The 11,269-nt window shown below is 39.7% G+C and overlaps 1 protein-coding gene and 1 pseudogene across 1 annotated transcript in view; both read right to left on the reverse strand.

The window, feature by feature from the left end:
- TMBIM4 (transmembrane BAX inhibitor motif containing 4) overlaps window positions 1-10,882 on the reverse strand; it is a 22,777-nt gene extending 11,895 nt beyond the window's left edge. Inside the window, 4 exon segments of the mRNA XM_006147276.3 lie at window positions 1,423-1,528; window positions 3,377-3,485; window positions 10,696-10,718; window positions 10,720-10,882. Of these exon segments, the coding sequence (XP_006147338.1) occupies window positions 1,423-1,528; window positions 3,377-3,485; window positions 10,696-10,718; window positions 10,720-10,787 (306 nt within the window). The 5' untranslated portion in view covers window positions 10,788-10,882.
- LOC114007612 (non-histone chromosomal protein HMG-17 pseudogene) lies at window positions 7,294-8,694 on the reverse strand (annotated as a pseudogene).
- Window positions 10,883-11,269: the final 387 nt, after the last annotated feature.

The raw sequence follows: 11,269 nt of genomic DNA on the forward strand, positions 1-11,269 counted from the left end.
TTCCTACAACTAAAAAGCTCCAAAGTCATGAACTTTTTCTTTCATCATACTAACACAAACTTACCAAAATTCATAATTATTTTTGTTTAAAGTATTTTGATAGGAGCAATAGCTTTTCACTTGTTTTATTAAAGAATTATTTTATTGAACTTAATATTTTATTTATGTATTTATTTTAATTTGAGCAGAGAGGGACAGAGTGAGAGAGAGAGAGAGAGAGAGAGAAAGCAAGTCACCAGGCCCGGGACTCAAATTGCAGTCAGCCATGTGGAAGTCCAGCACCCTTAGCCACCATGCTACCTGCCAGCCCCTACTATAAATATTCTTAGTATTAGTTTGTAATGTCTTAAAGTAAATTTTTAGGTTGAAATCCAAAGTTATACAGGATTTGAGATAAGGTGAAATAATTTTAAAAATATATATATGTAATAACTTGACCCTTACCAACTCTTTCTGGTCTTTATCTAAGACTGAGTTTTTATTGGTGGTAGTTTAGATTTTAATCTGCAAACTATTTCAATAAACATGAATAAAACTTGGATTCTCCCAATGATGATTCTGAAATGAGTTAGTAAAGGACATCATTTGAACAAAGTGTTCCTTTAAAAGAATGGAGTAATAAGATAAAAAAAACACTAAGGAGTTAGAAAATTTGGTAAATTCTATGAAATTAAGGCCAGAATATATTTTTTTCCCAAGAAAATCACTCTATAGTAGAGGTAGAAAGTAACACAGGATTATGTACTTTAACATTTTCAAATTTACTAGGAGAAAACAGGTATAGAATGGCTAAATGCCTTGCCAAATGTCTCATAATCAGAGAGTGACAAAGCTAAGTCACTGACAGTTGATATGTTTTCCCCACTACATTATCATATTAATAGAAAAACCTATGAAACTGACAATTAAAATTCTTTTTTTTTTTCCTTTCTTTTTTTGGAGAGGTTTTTGCTATAGGGCACGTGCACTCGCCAGAAAGAGACAGACAGACAGAAAGCAAGAAATCACCCCCCGGGGAGATGGCCATGCCGCAATCCCTTCTCCTCCATTCTCCTCTCGGGATCTTGGGCACGCACACACACGCGTGCGGTGTGAGTTTAAGCCACCAGGTCCAGGACTCGAATGACAGTCGACTACATGGGAGTCCAGTGACATAGCTATTAAGCTAACTGCTGGTCCCAAAATTCTAAAATACTATAAAATTATAAGTAATTTCTTAAAATATTCTAATTTTAAATAGTTGTTTATTTTGTTTACCATTGTTTTATTTATTATATATATACATGTATACACACACACACACACACACACACACACACACACATATATATATATATATATATGTATATGCATTCAATTAAATAAATATCTTTAAAACTCAGGAATAAATGTTGAAAGAATAATAATTGTCAAAGTACTCACAAACCCAAAAAGCAGAAACAGGTTAAGGGGATGCTTATGTCTGTTTAAAGTCAATGCAAAAATGAATCCCAACGATCCAAGGGCAAACACCAAAATTAAGGCAGGACTGGAAGACACAATATTAAAAGCATTTCAAGTTAAAACACAGCATAAATAGAATTATCAAATTAAATAAGATGTATCTATTTTATGTGTTTATGAAAGTACCAGAAAAATATAACCTGGAATGATTCAGATTAAACAACAAAAAGAAATTATTTCTGCAGCTAGAAAACCTGAACTGTGTAAGGTGGGGAGGAGCAACAGGACAAAATGAGTCCATAATGAATAGGGAGAACTTTTTCCTTTATGAACCTCTATCATATGGTAGTTGAATGTTTGCAAGCAGCATATTCCTTTTATAACTAAAATTAAGAAAATATATTTAAAAATAAATTTTATATGTAACTACTTCTTTTCCTGGTTTCCTTTTTCTTTTTTAAATCAATTTGCCAGAGGGCATGTTTGCTTGCAAAAGGAAAGGAAAGCAAGAAAGCACCCACTATGGGGTCATGTTGCAATCCCTTCTCATTTACTTCTCCTTTCAGGATTTTGGGCATGGAGGCATACACACCCAGTGTGTTTATCAAACCTCCAGATCCAGGACTAGGACTACATGCTTGGCCATGTGGGATCTAGCCACCTTAACCACTGAGCCATGGCTTAGCCCTATACCTAACTCATTTTTAGGATATTTATAAGATAGCTATAATTCAAAGAATTTTACCCCAAGTCACAAATTAGTAGTCTCCACTTTGGTGAGGAAAGGGAGAATAGAAATTCTCTAAGAAAATATTCTTTATTTTCCCTTTCCTTTGAAATAAAGAAACTATATTATTTTTAGACAGAAATAATTATTGGCAGTTGAACCTTTAAATAGGGATGAATCAAGCAGAACTCTTAAAAACTTCTCAGTGAGATTATCCTACTCATAAACTAAAACAAATACATATTTCTTAGTACCTATATCTTTTAAGCTCACTCATAGGCTTTGGGTTCAGGGCTATAGTTCAATAAAATTTTAAAAATTAAACTTAAGAGACCAGGAGGTAGTGTGCTAGTTAAGGTACTGGACTCCCACATGGCCGACCGTAGTTTCCATCCCAGACCCAGCAGCTTGAAAATCTCACCTGGCGCTTGTACGTGTGTACCCAAAACAAACCTATATGAAGTAAAATCCATTAACACTATTCCAGATAGAAATTTAACCCTAAGAAACATAAGATAAAAAGTTCAGAAGTAAATACACTTAGTCTTCACAAAGTTCATGGAAAATGCTTATTATGAAAAACTATATATAACAGGTTTAAAACATTTTCTGCACCAAAATAAAGTTGCACTTTAATTCTATTTTCTTCATGACTTTTTTTTTTTTTTTTTTTTTTTTAGGTTTTTGCTATAGGGTGTACACACCAGAGAGAGAGATATCACCCCCAGGGAGGATGGTCATGCTTTAATCCCCTGTCTTCCATTCTCTTCTCTGGATTTTAGGCACACATGTATACATGTCCAGAGTGATTTTCAAGCTGCAAGGTCCAGGACTCAAACTGCAGTCAGCCATGTGGGAGAGCAGCGTCTTAATCACCATGAAACCTGCTGGTCCCTTTCATGAACTTTTTAAGTCCCCTTGTACCATGTTGTGTAACATTTTCCTTCATTAAAAACAAAACTAGGGTTAGTCCATGGCCTATTGGTTAAGGGAACTGGATCCCACATGTCTGATTGTGAAGTTTGAGTCTTAGTTCCCAGCTTGGGGGTGAAGGGGACGATCTGATCTGATTTATAGGAGCTAAATAATGAACTTTTCACATTTTCACTTCAAAAGTTAATAGAAACAAAATTAACTTTGTTTAGAATATGTCCTTTGATCATATGCAGTGTCTGAAATGATTCAGAAAGTGTTTTATTACCTTACCTTTCATGTACAAATGTCCGTATAGACTCAAAGTATAAAAACACTGTGGAGGTCAATGTAGTTAAAAGAACTTGCAGAGAAAGGATGCTATAGACTTTTCTCAGGAAGGCTAAAAGAAAAAAAATAATAACACATGACTATTAAGCATTTATCACAGAATAGCAATCAATTTTTTTCATAGAAAAATTAAGTGGGTTTTTTTTGCTTTTTTTGTTTTGTTTTGTTTTTGTTTTTTATTTAGAGGTTTTTGCCATAGGCCACGTGCACTCACCAGAGAAAGAGACAGACAGTGAGAGGGAAAATGAGAAATCATCCTCTGGAAGGATGGCCATGCTGCAACCCTTTCCCCTCTATTCTTCTCTGGGATCTTGGGCGTGCATATGCATGCACCGGGCTCTATTTTTTCAAGCCACCAGGTCTGGGACTCTAACCACAGTTGGCCATGTGAGAGTCTAGTGATGTAACAACTCTGCCATCTGCTTGGCCCCCCAAAATTAAGTTTCCATATGCATCTTTTTGTCAAATATCACTCAAAATAATGTAATCTGTGACTAAAATTAGAAAAAAATAAAAGGATGCCAAAATAATTCAAAAAGTTTAAGGAATATCTATTGTCTAAAAAGTATAGCTTAAAAGAAATTAAGGAACCAGAACATGTTTTCATTAAAAATTAAGTGTTAAACACCTACTTGTGTAATAATAAAATTAAACTGTGCCTATCCTGTTTTGTAAACATAAAGTTTAACCTTTGCCTTTTTTGCTTCTGTACTAAAGCTGATGCCGCTCTCATTATAAACTGCTAAAGTTGTGGAAGCCCGGGGCAATTTGCTAGCTCCGTGTAGAAAGCCCCCTATCTTACTTTCTCATTCTTTCCACAGACTTGTGTCTATATAACCTGAATGCCCCTTTGTTCAGGGCTTCACTCGCCACCGTGTCTTGCATGACCGGGAGTGAAGTCCTAGCGCGCTAGAAATAAAGCCTCTTGTATTTTGCATCAAGAACCGACTTTTGTGGTTGATTGGGGTCGCCATAGCACTCCCTGGACAAGGAGGATCGGCTCGTTATCAGCGAAACCTTTCACTTGTACACAACAGCATAAAACAAAGCAAAATAGTAATCATGTATTTTAAAGAACAATTCTATCTTGAATGGGAAAAGCAGATAGCTTAATTGAAGGGTTAATTTTCAGTTGTAAAAAATGTTTCATCAAGGGCAACCTATTTTCTGGGACCTGTCCCTTCTTGGGAGCTCTGTTTTTTCTTCCCTCTCCTTTACTAAATTCACCACTGTGTAAATAAACTCACCGCTTTGATATACCTACTCTCTGTGTTTGCGACTCTAATTCTTGAGCATGGAACAAGAACCCATGTCTCACTGTGAGTGTGGGCCCAGTCATATTTTGGTGTGTTGGCCAGGAAACATCTAGACTCCCCTTCTTCATTCCTAAGGTGCTTAAAACATCCTTCAGTTTCTACTGACAGTTAAGTCAAGTTTTTTGCTATCTTTGACAAGGTTTCCCCAAAATCCAGTTCTAAATTGAGTTCTTTTGATCTTGAAATAACTTGAATGTTACAGAGGGCTCCTGAAACATCCAAAAAAGAAGTGTTAAACCAATCAGTCTTATTTTTTTCTTTTTTAAAATCATTTATTTATATATTTTTACATTTTCCTACAAACATTTACTTTACATATCAAAACAATTTTTTTGAAGTTTTTTTTTTGCTATAGCGCACGTGCGCTCACCAGAAAGACAGACAGAGATAGAAAGCGAGAAATCACCATCCAGGAGGGATGGCCACACAGCAATTCCTTCTCCCCCATTCTCCTCTGGGGATCTTGGGCACACACGCACACGCGCCCGGTGTGATTTTAAGCTACCAGGTCCAGGACTTGAACCGCGGTCAACTACATGGGAGTTCAGTGACATAGCCATTACGTTAACTGCTGGTCCCCATATCAAAAATTTTTTGCTCAAACTCCATAGTTCTTGACAACTTTCAAAATTTCAAAAAACTAAATTTTAAAGATAATGTTTGAAATATTTGTTATAATTTTGTTTGTGACTCTGTAACAGAGACAGTATGGTTTTAAATATTTTTGAGAAAATACTTACAGGTCAACTACTCAAACTATTGAAAGCAAACACCTAGCACACAACTCACACATAAACCTCAATTCAGCCCTGCCTACCAAGTATTCTGTGATATACCATCTGCTAGCAAAGATCAGTCTCTTTTTTTTCCCCTTCAAACTTCCTCAAAATAATCCTCTGGTTTTGGCTGCTCTTTTGTAATCTACTGATTACAATGCTGGACTGGAAAAGTCCAGGTTATTTTATGGTATGAATTCTTTCATATAGCTTCTCTAATCTTTGTCAGGCAGAAATGTTTATGGTGCCAGGCCATCTTTCTAAGAGCTTGAGTTGGCTTACTTGAGATCTACCTTAGTTCCACAGTTTTCTGGTTTAATCTTCAGATATGACATTCCAGTCAAAGCCCTGTCCAATAACAAATATTTCCAATTTCAGGTTCAAGGCAACAGGTATTATTGAATTTAAACAAATAACCATTCTGCCACAAAATAAGAGTACTCCCAAATATTTTCCAATTCCAGAGGGGTCAGGAAGGGAGAAAAGTTTTTTCTATTTAAAGAAACAAACAAAGAAGAAAAAAAATATTTTAACAAATTGCTTAACCTATCAACAACTCAAAATAAAGCAAAATCCTTAAACTGGGAAAACAAAGCATAGTAAAGAAAAAGACCATAATGTTTTACTCAAAAGTCATAAAATTCTATTTCACCAGTTCAGTCTTATGTAATTAATCTTTCTTGTGTTGAATTTGCAGTGTTACTGTGGTCTGATCTTTCCCTTTAAATCCTGGAAGTTAACATTTATCGTTATTATTGGTATTTCTTGTCCCTAGCATTAAGTTGGTCATTTTCTTGGGTTGCTTTTTGTTTTCTTATTCCTGTATGTGTGTCTTTAGTTTTCCCGGTAAAGCACCTCTTTTAGAACTTCTCAAAGAGCTGGTCTGGTATTGGAAAATTTCTTCTCATATGAAGGATAATCTTGCCGGATATAGTATTCTTGGTTATCGTTATTATTGGTATTTCTTGTCCCTAGCATTAAGTTGGTCATTTTCTTGGGTTGCTTTTTGTTTTCTTATTCCTGTATGTGTGTCTTTAGTTTTCCCGGTAAAGCACCTCTTTTAGAACTTCTCAAAGAGCTGGTCTGGTATTGGAAAATTTCTTCTCATATGAAGGATAATCTTGCCGGATATAGTATTCTTGGTTGAAACTGTTTTTTTGTTTGTTTGTTTTTCCCAAGCCTGGCATCTCCAGCACCTTCAGCTTTCTGTATCCAGCTTTATTAAAGATAGCATTCATAAACAATCATGGTATTTCACGTAGCATGTGAGCAATCGTTAACAGTATACAAAAACTTTCAAACTCCCTTCCTTCAATGGAGTACCAAAATCAGAAAGCCACTATAAAACCCAATGAAGTCTTCATTTGATGCTCTGAACAGAGAAAGTTTAGCACGTTGTTTAACAACTTTTCACGAGCCTACCCTTACTTCCAGGAAATGAAAATGGCAGAATTATCAACCTGAAGATCTAACAATATAGAAAAGGAACTGCTGCTCTTCTGAAGAATGCCATCTCAATGTCATCGGAAAGCCCAGATTACCTGATGTACTGGTATAACCAATTTTCTGTGGTCAGGTCCCCACAGGTCTCTGGTTTAAGGGATTTAAGTCTATGCTGAAGGCAGAGTGGGAAAGGACATAAAAGCAAATGTTAAGTTTTCCATACCACAAGACATCTGTGCCAAGGTGGCTATGTGTGTCAGGGAATCCCTCCTCTTGGGAGCCAAGAAGAAGTCTCTCAAAACTAGAAGGGAAAGATGTTGTCCAAATCAATCCAGCTTCAGAGACATTCTATTAGTGACAAATGCCCCTTCCCCAAAAAACAACAATGATGTGTTCTGTGTGCTATCGACATAGCTTTAAAAAAAAAAAAGGTAAAACAAAATTCTGCATTGTTATGAAACTTGATAAAAAATAGCATTTCAAACTATTCAGTCACCAGAAGTATAGAGTTATCAAAAATGCACACACTTTACCTGGCATCTCCAGCACCTTCAGCTTTTTGTGCCTGGTCTGTTTTGGCATCTCCATTTTCTGCAGGGTTATTCCCATCCTTGCCAGCATCAGCTTTTCCCTCTTTTCCTTTGGGTACGTTCTCTCCCTTCTTTACAGGGGCCTTTTTAGGCTTGGGCTCCGGCTTTGGAGAAGCAGGTTTCACTGACAACCTTGCAGATCTTCTCTGTGGTTCGTCCTTCACCTTGGTTTTATCTCCTTTAGCATTCTCTTTAGCCTTTCTCTTGGGCATGGTGGTGATGACGGCAGGACATAGGCGCTGAACCCAGGATGCAGCAGCATGCAGGCTTTGGTCAGTCCAGAGATCGCTCTTGCCTCTTCTTCACACTGCTCTGAAACTTTTTCACTTAATGCTTTGAATACATTTTCCCATTTTTTTCCTTGCGTACACTGTTTCTGATGAGAGGTCTGATGTTAGCCTGATAGGATAACCCTTGTAAGTAACCAGAAGTTTCTCTCTTGTTAATTTTAGTATCTTGTCTTTGTGTATGGATTTGGCCAATCTGGCTATGATGTGCCTTGGAGAAGATCTTCTTGGGTTGATTCTATTAAGGGTCCTTTGTATGTCTTGGGTCTGGATATTTGAATGCCTCTCTAGATTAAAGCACATTCTTGAGATATCTGCAGACCTGAGCAGCATTATTTACAACAGCCAAGAAGTAGAGGCAAACATCCGTCAATGGATGAATGAAATCGAACAGTGGCAACACACTGTCAGAGTGACCCACATAACAGGTTCTGGGCTCATGTTCAGAGACTTCCCTAAGTATGCCAAGCAAGTAGGAGCCCATGATACTGGGCAGGTTGAAGCTAGGGGTAGATCATAGCATCAGGACTTTGTTGGGGGGTATTGTCTTTCTCTCTCACTCACAGAAGAAATAAACTTTAAAATATATATATTATTTGTCCATAAAAAGGAATGAAATTCTTCACACATAGTATAACATGGATGTACCTTGAAGAGATTATGCTAACTGAAATAAGACAGTCACAAAAAGACAGAACACTGTATGAGTCCATTTACATGAGGTATCTACAACAGTCATATTAATAGATACAGAGTAGATGGTGTTGCCAAAGGCTATGGGAAGGAAGCAATAGGACATTGTTTAATAGGTATGGAGTTTTCACATTTTTTTTAAAGAATTATTTTTTGTGGGATCAGCAGTTGGCATAATGGCCATGTCGCTGGACTCCCATTTAGTCGACCACAGTTTGAGTCCTGGACCCAGTGGCTTGAACTCACACTGGGCATGTATGCGTGCCTGCCCAAAATCCTGAGAGGAGAATGCAGGAAAAGCGACTGCGGCATGGCCATCCCCTCTAGGGGGTGTGGTGGTGGTGATTTCTCGCTTTCTGTCTCTCTGTCTCTCTCTGTCCTTCTGGTGAGTGCACATGCCCTACAGCAAAAACCTCTCCAAAAAAAGAATTATTATGTTTTATTATTTAACGTTATTTATTTTAATTTGACCAAGGAGGGACAGAGTGAGAGAGAGGGAAAGTGAGAAAGCAAACAGCCAGGTCCAAGACTCAAACCATGGCCGGCCATGTGGGAGTACCAGTGCCCTTAACCACTGTGCCAACTGCCCGCCCCTACAGTTTCCACTTTTGTAAGATGAAAAAGTTCTGGAGATTGGATGCATAACAATATGAAAATACTTACAATTACTGAACTATACACTTAAAATGGTTACAGTGATAAATTTTGCTATGTGTATTTTATCCCTTGATTTAAATAGTTAATTAAAAATGCTGAGCTCACCTGCCAAAATAATTTAAAAATTCAATTACATAAATATAAATGCTAGGTACCAAGATTCTCAGCGCAGGGCCCAAATATGGGAAGGTTCCTGGTTCAAGTCTGAAGACCTCCCTAAGTAAACCAGGCCACACATTTGCTTATGATCACTGTCTGGCTGAAGGCTGGGGGTGAATCAGAACCCTGTTGGATGTTCTGTCTCTCTTGTTCATGGAAAAAATAAACCTATAGAAAAAAGTTATCAGTGTATCAGAACTTCATAATTCCTTTTCCAAAACAAGTTCCAACTGCCCAGACTTAAACTGAGAGCATGGTGAGTGGGACCAGCAGATGGCGAAATGGTTTTCTCACTAGACTCCCACACAGTCTACCCTGTAGGTGGAGTCCTTGACCTGGTGGCTTAAAACTCAGGCCAGGGGTGTGTGTGTGTGTGTGTGTGTGTGTGTGTGTGTGTGTGCAAGCGCGCCCCCAAGATGCCGAGAGAGAGAAGAATGGAGGTGAAGGGATTGCTGCATAGCCATTCCCCCGGAGGGGTATTTCTCCGTTTCTGTCTCTTTAACCAGCGAATGGCCATGTCCCTGGACTCCCATTTAGTCGACCACAGTTTGAGTCCCGGACCCAGTGACTTGAACTCACACCAGAAGTGCCCAAAATCCTGAGAGGAGAATGCAGGAAAAGGGATTGCGGCATGACCATCCCCCCTGCGGGGTGATTTCTCGCTTTCTGACTCTCTCTGTCTTTCTGGTGAGTGCAAAAAATCTCTCCAAAAACAAAAAGAAAACGTGCTGCTTCTGTGATCAAACAGCTGAATTGAATATGAATTCCACCTACATGACCACTTTAAATTCAAAATAATTTCTGTCCACTGGTTACTGAAAAAAATCACTTAAAACTAACACCACAGTCTGACGGGAAGCTTCTGTTTCCAGCGACTTCCTCAATAGTATTCAGACATGTTGAGCTTCGGGCCCTGCAGAAACTTATGAACGAGACAGTCGCCCCGCCAGGGATTACGTCCCAGCACAGGAGGCAGTGAAGAACTTACCATGCAGGGAGGCCCTCTCAAACGACAGTTGCTTGCTTTTGGTTTAAAGCAAAGCTGCTGAGGTCTCCACGCCCGTTCCTATAGGGCTTGGCTGACACCCTTCGCTCGCGGACCTGGGGCCCCGCCACCGGGGAGCCGGCTCTCCCGCGGAGCGCTAGGGACGGGCGCGCGCTCCCCGCCAGCTCCGAAGGAGGGCGCTCGTCCTCGGATCCCAGGCCGGGGCTGGCGCGCTTTCCCCGGAATCCCAGGAAAACAGGCGCTCTCCCTCTGAAGCCAGAAGGTCCCCTACACAGGCCGATGGGGCCGCTCAGGCGACCGACGGCCGCGAGGGGTCGAGCGAGGGAACCACATACCCATTCGGATGTGAATGCTGGCAGGCCCCCCTGCCATAGTTGAAGTCATCCTCGATAGAGGAGCGAGGGTAGCGGGAGCCAGAGTCGGCCATGTCGGCCACAGAAGCCTACCGACGCCGGCCGGGCGGGGGAGACCACGGAGCTGGCTCAACGGCCTGAGACCAAGACCTACTTCCGGGCCGCGGCCCTCCAGGCCGGGCTAGCCGAGCAGGCCGAGCTAGCCGAGCTGCCTCGGTGGGGAACCCCGAGCTAATCGATGGCCTCGCCCCAGGAATTCCAGGTGGGCTGAGCAAGGGGACATTGCTTCACACGGGAGGGAGGGGGCACAGATCTATTCCTAGCGTCATCGGAAGTGAAATTTTTCTCGGTTTTCTCAGCAAGCTTTTTAAATCTACTCAGCCTCAGCCGAAGAGTTACTAAAAGTGATACGACTGCCTCATTTATCCACTTCTTTAGTAAGTACACCAGGATCTCACTTAGGATTCCGTTATTTTAAATAATAATACTCGCTACGTTTATTGAGCACGTTTTATAAACCAGGCTTTCCAAATGAGGTAAAGCTTAGTCCTAAAAG

The sequence above is a fragment of the Tupaia chinensis genome, unplaced genomic scaffold (genome assembly GCF_000334495.1).
Source record: "Tupaia chinensis unplaced genomic scaffold, TupChi_1.0 Scaffold000208_1, whole genome shotgun sequence".
In the NCBI taxonomy this organism is placed as follows: Eukaryota; Metazoa; Chordata; class Mammalia; order Scandentia; family Tupaiidae; genus Tupaia; species Tupaia belangeri.